The sequence below is a fragment of the Notolepis coatsorum genome (genome assembly GCF_963971535.1).
Source record: "Notolepis coatsorum genome assembly, chromosome: 9".
Taxonomy (NCBI): domain Eukaryota; kingdom Metazoa; phylum Chordata; class Actinopteri; order Aulopiformes; family Paralepididae; genus Notolepis; species Notolepis coatsorum.
The window spans coordinates 130,237,525-130,252,839 of NC_140173.1; the positions used below are offsets into that span (position 1 = coordinate 130,237,525).

General features: G+C 44.0%; 1 protein-coding gene across 5 annotated transcripts in view; it reads left to right on the top strand.

The window, feature by feature from the left end:
• Nucleotides 1-15,315, top strand: part of bicc1a (BicC family RNA binding protein 1a) — a 189,579-nt gene that overhangs the window by 141,981 nt on the left and 32,283 nt on the right. For all 5 annotated transcript variants that reach the window (XM_084321716.1, XM_084321717.1, XM_084321718.1 and 2 more), the window contains exons 9-11: nucleotides 3,050-3,181; nucleotides 7,308-7,512; nucleotides 10,451-10,612. In XM_084321716.1, the coding sequence (XP_084177842.1) occupies nucleotides 3,050-3,181; nucleotides 7,308-7,512; nucleotides 10,451-10,612 (499 nt within the window). The remainder of the gene's footprint in view (nucleotides 1-3,049; nucleotides 3,182-7,307; nucleotides 7,513-10,450; nucleotides 10,613-15,315) is intronic.

Here is a 15,315-nt window from a genome sequence, read left to right on the forward strand (position 1 = left end):
CAGCGCTTTTTGGTTTCGACGTGTGCATAAGAATGATGGTTGTTTAATTGTCTTTGGCTGCAAGCCTACGCCGAGCGAGTGTGTTGAAGACGGCTTAACATATCTGGGTCTAGTTTTGGATCCATAGTGGAGAGAGGGGTAATTGTGCCCTGTTGTCTGCGGTCTCCCTTTTGGTCCCAAAGACGTTTAGAAAAATGCCACAGTTTTTTCAGTAAACAGGACTTTCTCTCTGCCTGGAAAACGGGACACACAAGAAGGGCCTCTCGCTGTCTGCCTGGAGGAGAAAACAAATGATTTGAGAGAGGGAGAAAAGAGAGGAAGAGAGGGAATGAGAGGGAGATGAGGTGATGACAAACGGGGGGATTAGAGCAGAGGAGAAGAGAGGAGAACAGCAGAGAGAATAAGGAAAGAGGAGAAGGGAGAAGAAGACTACAGCAGAGAAGAATGAAAGGGAGAAGGAGAAGAGGAGGAGGAGGAGGAGGAGGAGGAGGAGGAGGAGGAGGAGTCTTGCCCACAGCCCATGCACAACCAGACTGTAGATTACAGCTCCAATCTCAGATGCTGTCAGCATCCGACTGGCCCGTACTCTGCTAATTACACACACATACACACACACTCTCTCACACACACACAAAGGGAACGCTGTCCAGCTCCCTGTCCAAAATAAAGACGCCTGTGGTGCCTGTGGCGGTGATCACGCTAAACAGATTGCCTTTTCGAGGAATTTCCCAAGTTCTGTGTGGGGCGTGTGGGTGAATCCACACATGTGCATCTCTTTTTATGGGTATGACAGATGTGGAGGTCTGAAAATATAGATTTAGAAGAAGATTTAGAAAATCTTCACAAAAGTGATTATATTATTGTATGTGTTTATGTTGGGAAAGAAGTGACTGTGCCACCTAGGGGTGGGCGGTTGAACCATTATGCCTGTAGAAATTTGACTCTACTGGATGTACCGGTAGAAGGCTACTAAAATGGATAACTAATACAGTTTAGGCCGTATCGTCCACCCCTAGTGTCACACACATTAGCTGCTAGATCTGTTTTACATATTTATTTTATATCATTGTCATCGGCTAAATGGATTGAATGATTATTTGTGTAATTGAATGAGTTTTGGTTGATTGGTTTGAGGACTTGTTTTTGTTTGGATTATATTATAGTGTTATCATCTCTCCGAATGGATCTTTACTTACTATACCGTCATCCACAATATATACATATTGTAAAACATACACGTATGAAGAAATTCCAATAAAATAGTTTTTTTTTTTTTTTTATATATTTTTTGTATTATTGCAAAACAAAAATTATTAAAAGTCAGTACTCAACACATAATGCATAATGAAACTAACAGTCAAGGTGGTTAAAATAGACAATTTTGAATGGAATAGCACAGAGACAATTAGAACATAATGACATACAACATGTCACATTGTAATTTGTACTGGAAAACTAAATATGGTCAAATAAGAGCTAAATAAACAAGCTAAGAGTGATATATTTTGACCATATCGCCCAGCCCTAACTTATATATGTTAAACTTGCTTTGGCAAGAAGCACTTTGGTAGGCTATTTCATGCCAATAAAGCCTGTTTGAATGGACTTGAATTGATTCACTGCTGATAGTTGCATTCCATGTGGGAAAGAGTCCACAGATAGACATGATGGGTCCATGGTGTTTTTAATGTCACTAGTCCGGCGCAATGATATCCCCATGTAACACTTATTGTATTCCACAAGTCTGTCCCCGTTTGTCTGTCCCCGCCTGCCTGCCTGCCTGCCTGCCTGCCTGCCTGCCTGCCTGCCTGCCTGCCTGCCTGCCTGCCTGCCCGCCCGCCCGCCCACCCATCTGTCTCCATCTGTCTCCGTCTGTCTGTCTGTCTCTCTGTCTCTGTCTGTCTGCCTGCCTTAGTCATGCTGTTCATACAATTAAGCTTTTAGAGGTAGTTCATGCATGCCAATCAGCTATCGGTATGATCAGAGATTCACCGATCATAGTCAAACATGGTTAAAAACTCTGACAACAAGGCAGTCCATTTAAGCTTCGCTGCTCTCTATCTCTCTAACTCTGCACTCAACATTGTGCTGTATGGCGTTGACAAAACTCCACCACCACCCCAGCCTCCGTCCACCTGCATCAGTCTACTTGACTATAAGCGCTCCACACACTACATGGTGTGCTGGATTATTATGTCTTGCCGTATTGACAGTATCATATCATCAGAGGATAGATATGTGTCTCGTCTGCTCTGTTTTGGATGTACCCATGGGGGGGGGGGGGGGGGGGGGGGGGGTATTATTTGTGCGTGCTCCCAGCCAAATCTGTTGCATGGAGTTGTGCTGAGAGCATGTTGAGAGCCGAGCCTATTCTGCCAAATACAACTGTGTAGCCATTTGTTGCTATAAATGGTTTAATCAGAGTGCATCTCAATATGTGGAGTGAAACTGTGGAACAGTCTGAATGTGGTGCTAAATCAATGTCCAAACATGAGACAATTCAAACTGATTTATAAGGAAATGATGTTCACGAGGTACAGGGATGAGGAAGGGCCTTGATATTCACGGGTGTTTACATTTTTATTTTAATTCTTTTCATGTTTTACATATATATTAAAAAAAAATTGCATATATATATATATATCTTTTTTTTTTTAGATGTTTTAAATTAGTACACTCATTTGAGTAGTGGAAAAGGGGTAGGATTAAATAAGTGTATACTTCTTCCTACTCCTTTTCGAACATGTAAATTGAGTTATGTTTTGCTTTTGTTTAGTTATTTATTTTGTTTGAGTTATGTTTTGATTTTGTTTAGTTATTTATTTTGTTTGTATTCATTTACATGTTCTAAATAAAGATTTCAAATCAAATCTTCGTGACTGAATTGTATCCTATGTGTAACGATTTAATTGGTGGATTCGAGTAAAGCATTTTGTGTGTGTGTGTCTGTGTGCGTCTGTGTGTGTGTCTGTGTCTGTGTGTGTCTGTGTGTGTGTGTGTGCGTGTGTGTGTGTGTCTATGCCTGTGTGCGTGTGTGTGTGTTCCACAGGGCTGTCTGCCCCTGGTCCTGATGTTTGACATTAAGGAGGACATCGAGGTGGAGCCCCAGTGCATCACAGCTCTAATGGAGCAGCTGGATGTCTTCATCAGCATCAAACCCAAGCCCAAACAGCCCAGCAAGGTACAGTAGCACACACAGCCCTGCAGCACCTACAGTACGACACAGAGAACTGATAACTAGGGTTGGGCATCATTTGGATTTGAACGATTCCGATTCTCCATTTCGATTCCTGTTCTAAACGATTCTCGATTCCGATTCTTTGAGGTGCAGGTCAAAACAGGTCACAGCTTATTTCGCAGGAGATTTTTTTATTTTTTTATCTTAAAATCTTTTTTATACTATTTATTCACATTGTCAGTTGATTTGATACAGTTTAATTTGGTTGCTGTACTGTAACTAGGGTATTAATTAACAAAGTAAAAAAATCTAAATGCAAATATGTTACTTCCAGAACCGGAAGTTAGGAACCGGTTCCTATTAGAACCAGTTCTCGGTGCCCAACCCTACTGATAACTCCCCAAAGTAGTATGGACAAATTGGGGCTTCAGTGGTTGCTGTTTCTTCCTTTGGACAGTTCCTTACAAGTCCTTACCATGTTAGGTAGGCAGGCTGGAGGACGTGGCTTCTTCTGGTGGGTCCCCTCCCCGTGACAGTAGTGCTATGTTTCAATACAAGTCTCCTCTGGGTCCCTGACTTGAAAGGTTTAAGTCACCATGATGTAGTAGAATATCAGGTTATTGGCCTAGTAAACAAAGCACATGTTGTTTACAGTAGTCTGCTCTGTACCCAGCAAAAAAAACTGTTCTTTTGAAGCTGTGGATCCGCAGATAAAATGTTTTGAATCCAATTTGAGAGGGTTCATTATGCTGCGTAACTGTGATTTCACACCTCATCATCAGAGCTTGTTATGATATATACTAAAGAAGAATATCTGCACACTGTATATTATGCTCCCATAGTGATTATAATCACACTGTATATTATGCTCTTATAGTGATTATAATCACACTGTATATTATGCTCCCATAGTGATTATAATCACACTGTATATTATGCTCCCATAGTGATTATAATCACACTGAATATTATGCTCCCATAGTGATTATAATCACACTGTATATTATGCTCCCATAGTGATTATAATCACACTGTATATTATGCTCCCATAGTGATTTTAATCACACTGTATATTATGCTCCCATAGTGATTATAATCACACTGTATATTATGCTCCCATAGTGATTTTAATCACACTGTATATTATGCTCCCATAGTGATTATAATCACACTGTATATATTATGCTCCCATAGTGATTATAATCACACTGAATATTATGCTCCCATAGTGCTTATAATCACACTGTATATTATGCTCCCATAGTGATTATAATCACACAATGTTTCCACCTGAAAGGTGCACCTGATGAAACGTTGTGTGATTAAAATCACTACGGGAGCGTAATATACAGTGTGTGGATATTCTTCTTTTAATGCAGCTTCGACATTGTTTATCCTGCACCTGTGGAATGGTTTTAGATGTGCTTACATTTCCTCAGGACTGCACTTATAATATACATTACTATGTTGTATATCCAGAGAAGTATGTATGATGTTCTAACATCGGTCACTGAGGTAGTAATATGTTCTAACATCGGTCACTAAGGTAGTAATGTGTTCTAACATCGGTCACTGAGGTAGTAATATGTTCTAACATCGGTCACTAAGGTAGTAATGTGTTCTAACATCGGTCACTGAGGTAGTAATATGTTCTAACATCGGTCACTGAGGTAGTAATATGTTCTAACATCGGTCACTGAGGTAGTAATGTGTTCTAACATCGGTCACTGAGGTAGTAATGTGTTCTAACATCGGTCACTGAGGTAGTAATATGTTCCAACATCGGTCACTGAGGTAGTAATATGTTCTAACATCGGTCACTGAGGTAGTAATGTGTTCTAACATCGGTCACTGAGGTAGTAATGTGTTCTAACATCGGCCACTGAGGTAGTAATATGTTCTAACATCGGTCACTGAGGTAGTAATATGTTCTAACATCGGTCACTGAGGTAGTAATATGTTCTAACATCGGCCACTGAGGTAGTAATATGTTCTAACATCGGTCACTGAGGTAGTAATATGTTCTAACATCGGTCACTGAGGTAGTAATATGTTCTAACATCGGTCACCGAGGTAGTAATGTGTTCTAACATCGGTCACTGAGGTAGTAATATGTAGTAATATGTTCTAACATCGGTCACTGAGGTAGTAATATGTTCTAACATCGGTCACTGAGGTAGTAATATGTTCTAACATCGGTCACTGAGGTAGTAATGTGTTCTAACATCGGTCACTGAGGTAGTAATATGTTCTAACATCGGTCACTGAGGTAGTAATATATTCTAACATCGGTCACTGAGGTAGTAATATGTTCTAACATTGGTCACTGAGGTAGTAATATGTTCTAACATCGGTCACTGAGGTAGTAATGTGTTCTAACATCGGTCACTGAGGTAGTAATATGTTCTAACATCGGTCACTGAGGTAGTAATCTAACATCGGTGACTGAGGTAGTAATATATTCTAACATCGGTCACTGAGGTAGTAATATGTTCTAACATCGGTCACTGAGGTAGTAATGTGTTCTAACATCGGTCACTGAGGTAGTAATATGTTCTAACATCGGTCACTGAGGTAGTAATGTGTTCTAACATCGGTCACTGAGGTAGTAATGTGTTCTAACATCGGTCACTGAGGTAGTAATATGTTCTAACATCGGTCACTGAGGTAGTAATGTGTTCTAACATCGGTCACTGAGGTAGTAATGTGTTCTAACATCGGTCACTGAGGTAGTAATGTGTTCTAACATCGGTCACTGAGGTAGTAGTATGTTCTAACATCCGTCACTGAGGTAGTAATATGTTCTAACATCGGTCACTGAGGTAGTAGTATGTTCTAACATCGGTCACTGAGGTAGTAATATGTTCTAACCTGCTGCACATATTTTACATTGGATGCACCTGCACTATATTCATAGCCAACCTCCACTGTTAGTAGTGGTCTATTAATACGACACATAATAACCATAATGGTTACCGGCCAGCTCACTTGGCCCAATAGTGCTGACCAGCTTCCTCAGGTGGCCTGTCCCTCCCTCAGCCCTGGCCCAATGGCCAAAAACCCAGACGGGGCCTTTTGGGACCGGCTTGCAGGTGCCAGTGTAAACAGTGACCCGGCCCCAGAACCCCTCTAGAACCCCTCACTTTAACGAGGTGACAGCGGTGTTCAAAAGGGCCTTTTCCAAGCGCATGCCAGCGCTGCTTTGCTCCTGGCAATTTGGCCGTCCTGTAAAGAAGGATGTGGAGAGAGGGAGAGAGAGAGAGAGAGACTGATCGTGACTGGAATCCATTTGGCAACGGTTTGTCTCTGGCAAGACGCAAAGAACACAGACTTGCGTTGGGAGTTGTTTTTTTATTATTTGATCTTATTTAGGGAGGCCGCAGCTTTATCGTGATGCTGGCTGAAACCAGAGACGGACGCTCCAGACGGACGAATTTCCCCCTCGTTTTCTCACGCTACTCTCACTGAATTCAATGGGAAAAATATATACGCCGCTGGGAGATGTTGTTGGTTATGTATCGTGGATTAAATTCCTCAAAGTATAATATGCCTCCTCCTTCTAACGTTGGGTAACCTAATATTGCCTCAGATTCTCCTCGGCCATATCACCGGGTGAAAGTTTCTGTTATGCAATTGATTAAGAAACATTCTCTCTCCCTCCCTCCCTCGTCCCTCTGTCTCTGTGCTTATCTTCCTAATCTATCCTTAATTCCCTCTTCCTTCCTCCCTCCCCTTCCTCCTCCTCTCCCCCCTCCCCCTCCCGTCTTCTCTGTTTCTCTAACTTTCACTCCCTACTCTTATCTCCCTTGCTATCTCCTCATTCTCATCATCACCGTCATCATCATCCTCCTCCTCCTCCCTCTCGATTCCTCTCTCCCTCTCTTTCCCCCTTTTCCCTCTCTCTTCAACTGTTCCTCCCTCCCACTATCTCAACCTCTCCTTCATTTCCCTCTCTCAATTTCTCTCTATATTTTTTATCTATCTATCTATATCTATTCTCATATCTACCCCTCGCCTTCCCGTCACACCCTCCTCTATCTAACCCCTTCTTCCTCTCCCCTCCTAATTATTCCCCCTCTCTATCTCTACCTCTCTCTCTCTACCTCTCTTCCCTCCATCTCCCTGCCAGTCTGTGATAGTGAAAAGCGTCGAGAGGAATGCGGTGAACATGTACGAGGCCCGGCGGTTTCTCCTGGGTCTGGAGAACAACGGGGTGTCATCGTCCTCTCCGTCGTCAATGGTGACACACTCCCCCAACGGCCCCTCCCCCTCCCTCCTCTGCCCTGTCGGCCTGGACATCCTGGCCTCAGCTGGCCTGGGGCTAAGCACTCTGGGTAATGAGGTTTTCTTCACTTTGAGGGCGTTGTCGTCACACATTGTTGTTTTTAAATAGAAGTGGAATTGTTATTTTGTCGCCGTTTTTTATTGGTTCGGTTTTGTTTCACATTGCCAATTGGCAAAGCCACATGATCACACGCAGGTCAGCCATTTATTGGACATCATTTTGAATCCTAACAATTATTATGTGAAAAAATATAACCTTGCACAAATAATAGAACAGCCTTAAATGTACTGTCTGTGATTAATTATGCTTTACTGTCTACTGTCAGCTGAATTATGCATGTGAGGTATTTGTTTAACATTATTTGGCTATTTTGAACTTTACTAAAAGCGATAATCATAACCTTGTAATGATGATGAATGGCACGTTTGGAAAAATATGGGAAAAATGTCAACAAAAAACTGGCCAATCCGCTTTTAATGCAGGTTTTTCTGGTATTTTCCTGCTTTCGGTCCAATTGCTTTCACACCTCAAAACGAACGGCTCCAGGGTTCAATTGGAAGCCGACCGAGACCACCTCAAACAGCCGGACCAGGGTGTGGTTGTTTGGGTGCAGACCCCAGTTGGATTACGGTGTTCAAACCTCCCAGAACGAACCAAACCACGGTGATAAACACCCCAGGGTTCAAGTCAACCGGACTAAACAAGGCAGGTGTGAATGCACCCTTAACCTCAGAAGAGCCTGCGAGATAGTGTGAAGAAAATGCAACTTTTTTGTTTATAAAATGTTTATGAAATTCTCTATGAGCAAAAAGGGGACGCTGCAAAGAAATAAAATATGACATACTACTACCAGGGATGTCCCGCAGAGTTTTGGCCCTCGATCCGAGTTATTTAATATTGAGTTTCTGTTGATACAGGAGTCCTGATCTGGTATTTGTATTTTCCTAGATAATATAGCAGCACAGACCACTTGAGATATGCTTGGTAAAAAAAAAAGCCTACATCACAGCTTTCCCTTAATGGTTTTCATTTATTCTTTTAACAAAAAAGGATCTGAATTTGATTGGGCTTAATATACCCAATATCGACCAATTAAAATATGCTGTGATCGGCTCCTATCCGATTGGGACATCCCTACATACTCAAAAGAAATTCAAGGTGAAATTCCTGCAGTGGCACTATACTCATAGTCCTCATACTTCAATGTCCTCTTCGTCTCTGTTAGTCAGACACGCTGGCATACGACGAGAATGTTCTCTCCCAAGGTCAATTCTACCTGCATCTCTCTGCAGCCGACCATCCGTGAGGCATTTTTACTGCCTTGCTTTATCGTTTAGTGCAGTCGAAGTGATTTTGGCAGTTCCGATGCAAATTGTTTCACGTCAAGTGACCCATGAGTCATCTGCACTAAACGTCTTTGAATGTTTCACTCTAGGAGTCGTTTGGCTGGAAAACGGACTCATGACAAACTCACTCATGACAATAAGGACATCAGGCCCTGAACTCAAGAATCATAATTACTTTTATTCGCCAAGTACATTTAACACATACAAGGAATATGGATGCCCCCCCCACGTGTGCACTTCTTTAGTCGGCCAACCATCGTAAAATGGATTCGGCATGAATTAATTCACAATAAAAAGCAATCTGATCCTGAATCTCACCACTCTGAATGGACGAATCATGAGAGTAAACCGTTGCCATTGTGTAGGAGTTTGTTTGTTTGTTTGTCTGTTTGACTGACCTCAGGATGAAGGAGGGCCAACCCGGCTGCTGCTCCTACGCATTCTCCATTTTAACCCTTTCACTGCCACACTACCAAAAGTGTTGACCCTTTCACTACCACGATACAGAAGGTTAACCCTTTCACTGCCACACGACAAAGGGTTACCCCTTTCACAGCCACACTACAGAAGGTTAACTCTTTCACTACCCCACTACAGGTTAACCCTTTCACTAGTAAGTAGTGTGGTAGTGAAAGGTTAACCTTCTGTAATGTGATAGTGAAAGGGTTAAAAGTGCTACATGGTGGATTCTTCATATAATGCGGTCAAATCAATTGCGACAGCGATTTCTCGATTTTATGCACACACACACAAAATGACAAAACAAAAAGTAACTGCCAGTAACCCTAATTGGACAAATATGGGGTTTTCATCTTGAAAACGGCCTTAACCCGTAGTGGAGCGATACAGTGGAGCCGCGTCGGACACAGCGGAGAAAGGAGATAATAACATACTGTACATCCTGATGGAAAGCATTGAAACACGGAGCCGAAGGTCACAATCACAATCTATTTGACTTATGACACATTTCGAGAAAACCCTGCTCACGGTGGCTTTAAAATTACAGGGTTTTATAATCATTTAAAGAGTTTGGCTATCAGTGTATGGGGAATCGTGCCCATTGTGTCCCAAGTACAGTAAAAGGCAATTTCTTCCTGGCACGTTGGAACCCGGACGGAGGCCCATGGGCAAAAGCTATATGGACGGCCACATCCTGGCCTTTTTAGTAATTGCTACATGCTTCTCTCCGTCGGATTACAGTCTCGTGTGCCAGAGGAATCCCTAGCCTTATTCTTGGAGCCAAAGTAGCCCTTTGTCAAAGCCACAAACCTGCTCCTGTCTGTTTTCTTACAATGTGTTTGGGTTGAGAGACGCGGAGCGCCGCGGAGCCGAGGGTACTCCGTAAACATGGTGTTATTGAGTACAAGGGGATACAGGATATGTACTTTACTGTCCGTGGCCTCGTAGGTTTTTAAGAATTCCCTTCCTCTCATTTGTTGTCTGGTTGATGGCAGTGAGATCGCATTCCAGTCAAATAGCTGGCAGGCCAGAGGGTTATTATTACTGAGCGTGCGATGGTGTAACACGTGCTTAGTGTGAAAACGGTTCTGTTCTTGGCCAGCACCACCATTTATCTCTCTCTCTCTCTCTCCCTCTCCCCCTCTTTCTCTCCCTTCCCTACCTTCTGTCTGTCTCCACCAGGTCTCCTGGGTGCGACGGCCGCCCACTCCCTCAGCGGCTCCCCCGCCCCAAACTCGGTGCTCAACAGCTTGAACTCGTCCATGAGCCCCCTGCAGAGCCCCAGCCCCAGCACCCCGGCTCCCTCCCCCTCCCTCTGGGCCAGCTCCCTCACCAGCGCCCAGGGTCCGTATGATGGCTATATATATATTTCTTCCTTGAATCTGTGGAACATGTTTGTTTTTTTGCAAAGGAACAAGTCTAAATCTAATTTACATTCAGTTTTTGTATTCATTATTTCCTTCCCTGCCTGACTACCTTACACCCAAGAGGAAACCACTTTTACAAACGGGACAGTACATTTGGTAGGCAGTGTTCCTGGCTCCAAAAACCACAACTTATTTATTAATCAAAGTTACCGTACTTTTCGCACTATAAGCCGCACCGGACTATAAGCCGCAGCAGCTAAATTGAATGATGTGTACATATATAAGCCGCACTGGACTATAAGCCGCAGGTGTTTTAATGTTTAATTACCATATGTAATTAGCATTGGGACACAATACTGTTGGACAAATAACAAGAATTAACTCATTTACAAGTTATATTAAGTTTAGCAAATAAGGGAACAGATAAATAACATTTCAATGCAGTCAAAAAAGCAATATTTAGATTTTAACATTTTGGGGTTTGGTCACGTCGATTCACATATAAGCCGCACCGTTATATAAGCCGCAGGGTCGAAAAATGGGGGGAAAAGCCACGGCTTATAGTCCGAAAAGTACGGTAGTTCAATGCTTGTGACCCCTAGTCTCTCGCAAGCCAGATTCAATCTTGAAAGATTTCATCACGCGAGATTCATCTGGCCTCCATCCCTGCTCAAGGACTTGGTCCGGCCAAAGTTGTGCTGTCCGTATCAGCTTTGGATGCTGATTGGGGTTTACTGACGCAGGCTGTGAGCGTCCGTTAGTAGAGGCAACAGTGCATAAAAATAATGCATATTAGAAATTGCACGTGACGAGGCGAAGCTTGCGCATCTTAGCTTGGACGGAAATGAGGTGTGTATAGTCTCATTATATGATAATCTATCAATCAACCTGGCATCGTGATGCCCACTGGTTCTTGCCTCATTACCTTGAGTGCAACACCTTTCCAGAGATTCTGACAAGATCATTCATGCTCTCTGTCTTCACACAGTCTTTTCAGAGTTTTAATGGGTATAGTTTGACGTAGGGATGTTAACAATTAATCAAAGATCGATTGATTGATCGTTAAGGATTTACTCGAACACGTGACATTTACTCAATCTACTATGAAACAATGATATGTTGCAATGTTGTCCGTCTCTTATTACATTGTATCCGTCAGTAGAATGGTGTATTTTCAAAGCATGTTTCAATGAACAGATGGAGGGCACAATATAACGTGTCGAGGAGGCAACTACCTCTGTGTCTGGAAAATAAGCGAGGGGGGAAAAAACAGGAGCGATGGCAACTTGCAAAGTTAAGCAGGCTAAGAGAAAGCGTTGATTTTGACAAAATAACCCAAGTCAGTCTGCACATTTATCGAAAATGACATGATCGATATGGTTGACGCCGAAGGATTTCGGCAAATGATACAGCTAGAGCTGCCGCGGTATTGATGTTTTCCTTACCGCACAAATTTGCGAAATATTTCCTACCGCCGCGGTTATTACCGCACACTAAGGCTGAGCCCGAACGTTCGAACGTTCGAACGTTCGTTCGTTACGTTGACATTCGGACTTTAATTAATAGGTTCGAACGTTCGGTGAAAAAAAAAAAAAGCAGGCGCGCGACGTTGAGGCGATGTGAAGCGGCGCGTCCCCCGAGTGCGCTCGGCTCAACCAGTGTGGTCTCTGCCGGGCTGTAGCTGGATACTATTGTCTCAACCAATGCAATAGAACCATTTTGATTGACAGGCGATTCTGCCAATTACGTCACACCGCTTGCACCCGCCTCTGCTGTTACCACCAATCGGCAAGCGTTTATATATTTTTTTACTTCCGGCAATACATTTATCTGCTTGCGAGACCGAGAAGCACAACAGAGTGTGAACAGACTCCGTAGCTCCCCGCTGAGGAAGGATCATTAATAAATGAATGAATGAATGAAGCGCGAGCTTCATGGCGGGAGGTGGTTGCGTTGTAAACAACTCTGGCCGAGGGCGGACGGGCGGCAGGCGTGTTGGGAGCCCGGCGGCACCCCGCCGGTGTCTCTCTGTCGTCCCCCGTTCCTAGGTAGACGGTGGAAGGAGCTGAGGCGCGCGCCTCTCTCCTTCCCGTCGACCAAGAGTGAATACCTGTTATTGAATGTGTAACACTAACTATATAACGCTAATGCCACAAAACGAATGCATTTGTTTATCTAGCCTCTTACGTGACTGCGGTGTGCAAGGGCTATTGTTTATCATCAGTAGGAACTTTATGCAGTACTCAGTAGCTTGTTTATTTTCTTCTGAGTGCTTTGTTTAATTACATGTTTACATGAACAGCCACCACTGTAAACAACATGTTTTTTCACCAATAGATTATGCAATGCCGCCCTCCGTAGGATCTATAATAATAAAATTAAAAAAAAAATTATATAAATTTTTTTTTTTATAAAAAAAATTTTTTATTCAAAAATTTACAAAAAACGAACGTTCGTTCGGTAACCCTGGCGAACGTTCGAACCCTAAAAACAGGGTTCGGGCTCAGCCTTACCGCACACACACACACAAAAAAAAAGTTTGAATGCATTTTTTTTGTACTCTACTCTTTATAGCATATAGCCTGCCTCTAGTCTAAATGTCTATCTTTAGAGGATGACTTTGCAGCATGAATATTGTTTGGGATTCGGCAAGCACGCATTCGTTAAAAGTGAAACACGGATTTGAAGTATCCCCTCTGTGTCGCGGGCAGGTGTGGTAGCGGCGCGCCCGCCGGTTACCCCCCGACCCTTTCTTCTTATTATTATTATTATAACGTTACTACTTATGATTACAAAGGCATTCGTTTTGTGGCATTACGTTATATAGTTACACGTTCGTATTTACCGGACCATAGCAAGGCAAGCGTTACTCAATTCATATCTCAGTTCCTTTCTTTGCTCAGAGCGTGCAGAGTTGTACCCATTCTGCGGTCTGTTAATAAAGTTTTCAATCAGACAAGTGTATAGAACGAAGGGCTTTTATTATAACATTTCGTTGCAGTAAAATCATTATGCCTCGTTCCCTGAGGAGCGACGGTACGTCGGTAATCCACTCCGGTCTCCGGTGGGAGCTAACGTATATTAGTGTTGTGGCTGAGATTCAGGAAGTAAAAGCACTGCAAGACGATCCAACGTGGACGCGTCTCTCTTCTGACCAATCAGTGGTCTGTTTCACATGACTTTTCTGGTACCCAATAGGGTCGCTTGGAACCTCGATAGAGGAGTAGGGTATATCTGCAGAGCCGCAAGCCCAACGAGAGAAGGGTACTTTATTATTATTAAAAAAAAAACAGCGGTGACGCGGTATTCAGCCTACTCTTGCGGTGGGCGTGATGTAACAGCGATACCGCGGTAATGCGGTAATCGCGGCAGCTCTAGATACAGCTGCTTAAGCCAGCGTACCATATCCCATCCTGAGGCACAACCACCTCGCGCATCGAGAAGAGGTACACCGATGCGAAGTTCAGAGTTGCTCGCGCAGGTTGCATTGACAACAGACAGCTGGACGGCCCTGATGACCGAAAGCTACGTTACCATAACTGCGATGATGGCAGACCACCTCGCGTAACAGTTAAAAGAAGCTATTCCCCGTCCCTGGATAGAAATCCGACTGAAGTCAATGCAGGGAGATAACCCCAGGCTGGCAAAGCTGGCACGCCAGTACCTCTGTCTTTTTTGGTGTTTTGGACTGATTGTGACCAGGCTGCATGTGCTCCCGTCTTACACCCAACCTTTGGAAGAGTGGGGTAGGAGAGGAGTTGAGTTGAGTTTATTTTATCTCGAACAATCAACCATATAAAAACAGGTGGGGTAATGTAGGGTAGTGGGGTAGTAGTGGGTAGTAGTGGGGTAGGAACAGAGTGGGGTAGTAGTGGGGTAGGAACAGAGTGCTGTAGTAGTGGGGTAGGAACAGAGTGGGGTAGTAGTGGGGTAGGAACAGAGTGGGGTATTAGTGGGGTAGGAACAGAGTGGGGTAGTAGTGGGGTAGGAACAGAGTGGGGTAGTAGTGGGGTAGGAACAGAGTGGGGTAGTAGTGGGGTAGGAACAGAGTGGGGTAGTAGTGGGGTAGGAACAGAGTGGGGTAGTAGTGGGGTAGGAACAGAGTGGGGTAGTAGTGGGGTAGGAACAGAGTGGGGTAGTAGTGGGGTAGGAACAGAGTGGGGTAGTAGTGGGGTAGGAACAGAGTGGGGTAGTAGTGGGGTAGGAACAGAGTGGGGTAGTAGTGGGGTAGGAACAGAGTGCTGTAGTAGTGGGGTAGGAACAGAGTGGGGTAGTAGTGGGGTAGGAACAGAGTGGGGTAGTAGTGGGTAGTAGTGGGGTAGGAACAGAGTGGGGTAGTAGTGGGGTAGGAACAGAGTGGGGTAGTAGTGGTGTAGGAGAGGAGTAGGGTATGAGAGGAGTGGGGTAGGAGAGGAGTGGGGTAGGAGAGGAGTGGGGTAGGAGAGGAGTGGGGTAGGAGAGGAGTGGGGTAGGAGAGGAGTAGGGTAGGAGAGGAGTGGGGTAGGAGAGGAGTGGGGTAGGAGAGGAGTAGGGTAGGAGAGGAGTGGGGTAGGGTAGGAGAGGAGTGGGGTAGGGTAGGAGAGGAGTGGGGTAGGAGAGGAGTGGGGTAGGAGAGGAGTGGGGTAGGAGAGGAGAAGTGAAGTGCGTGCAAGAAGCACATTTTAGTATCCGTCACTCAAA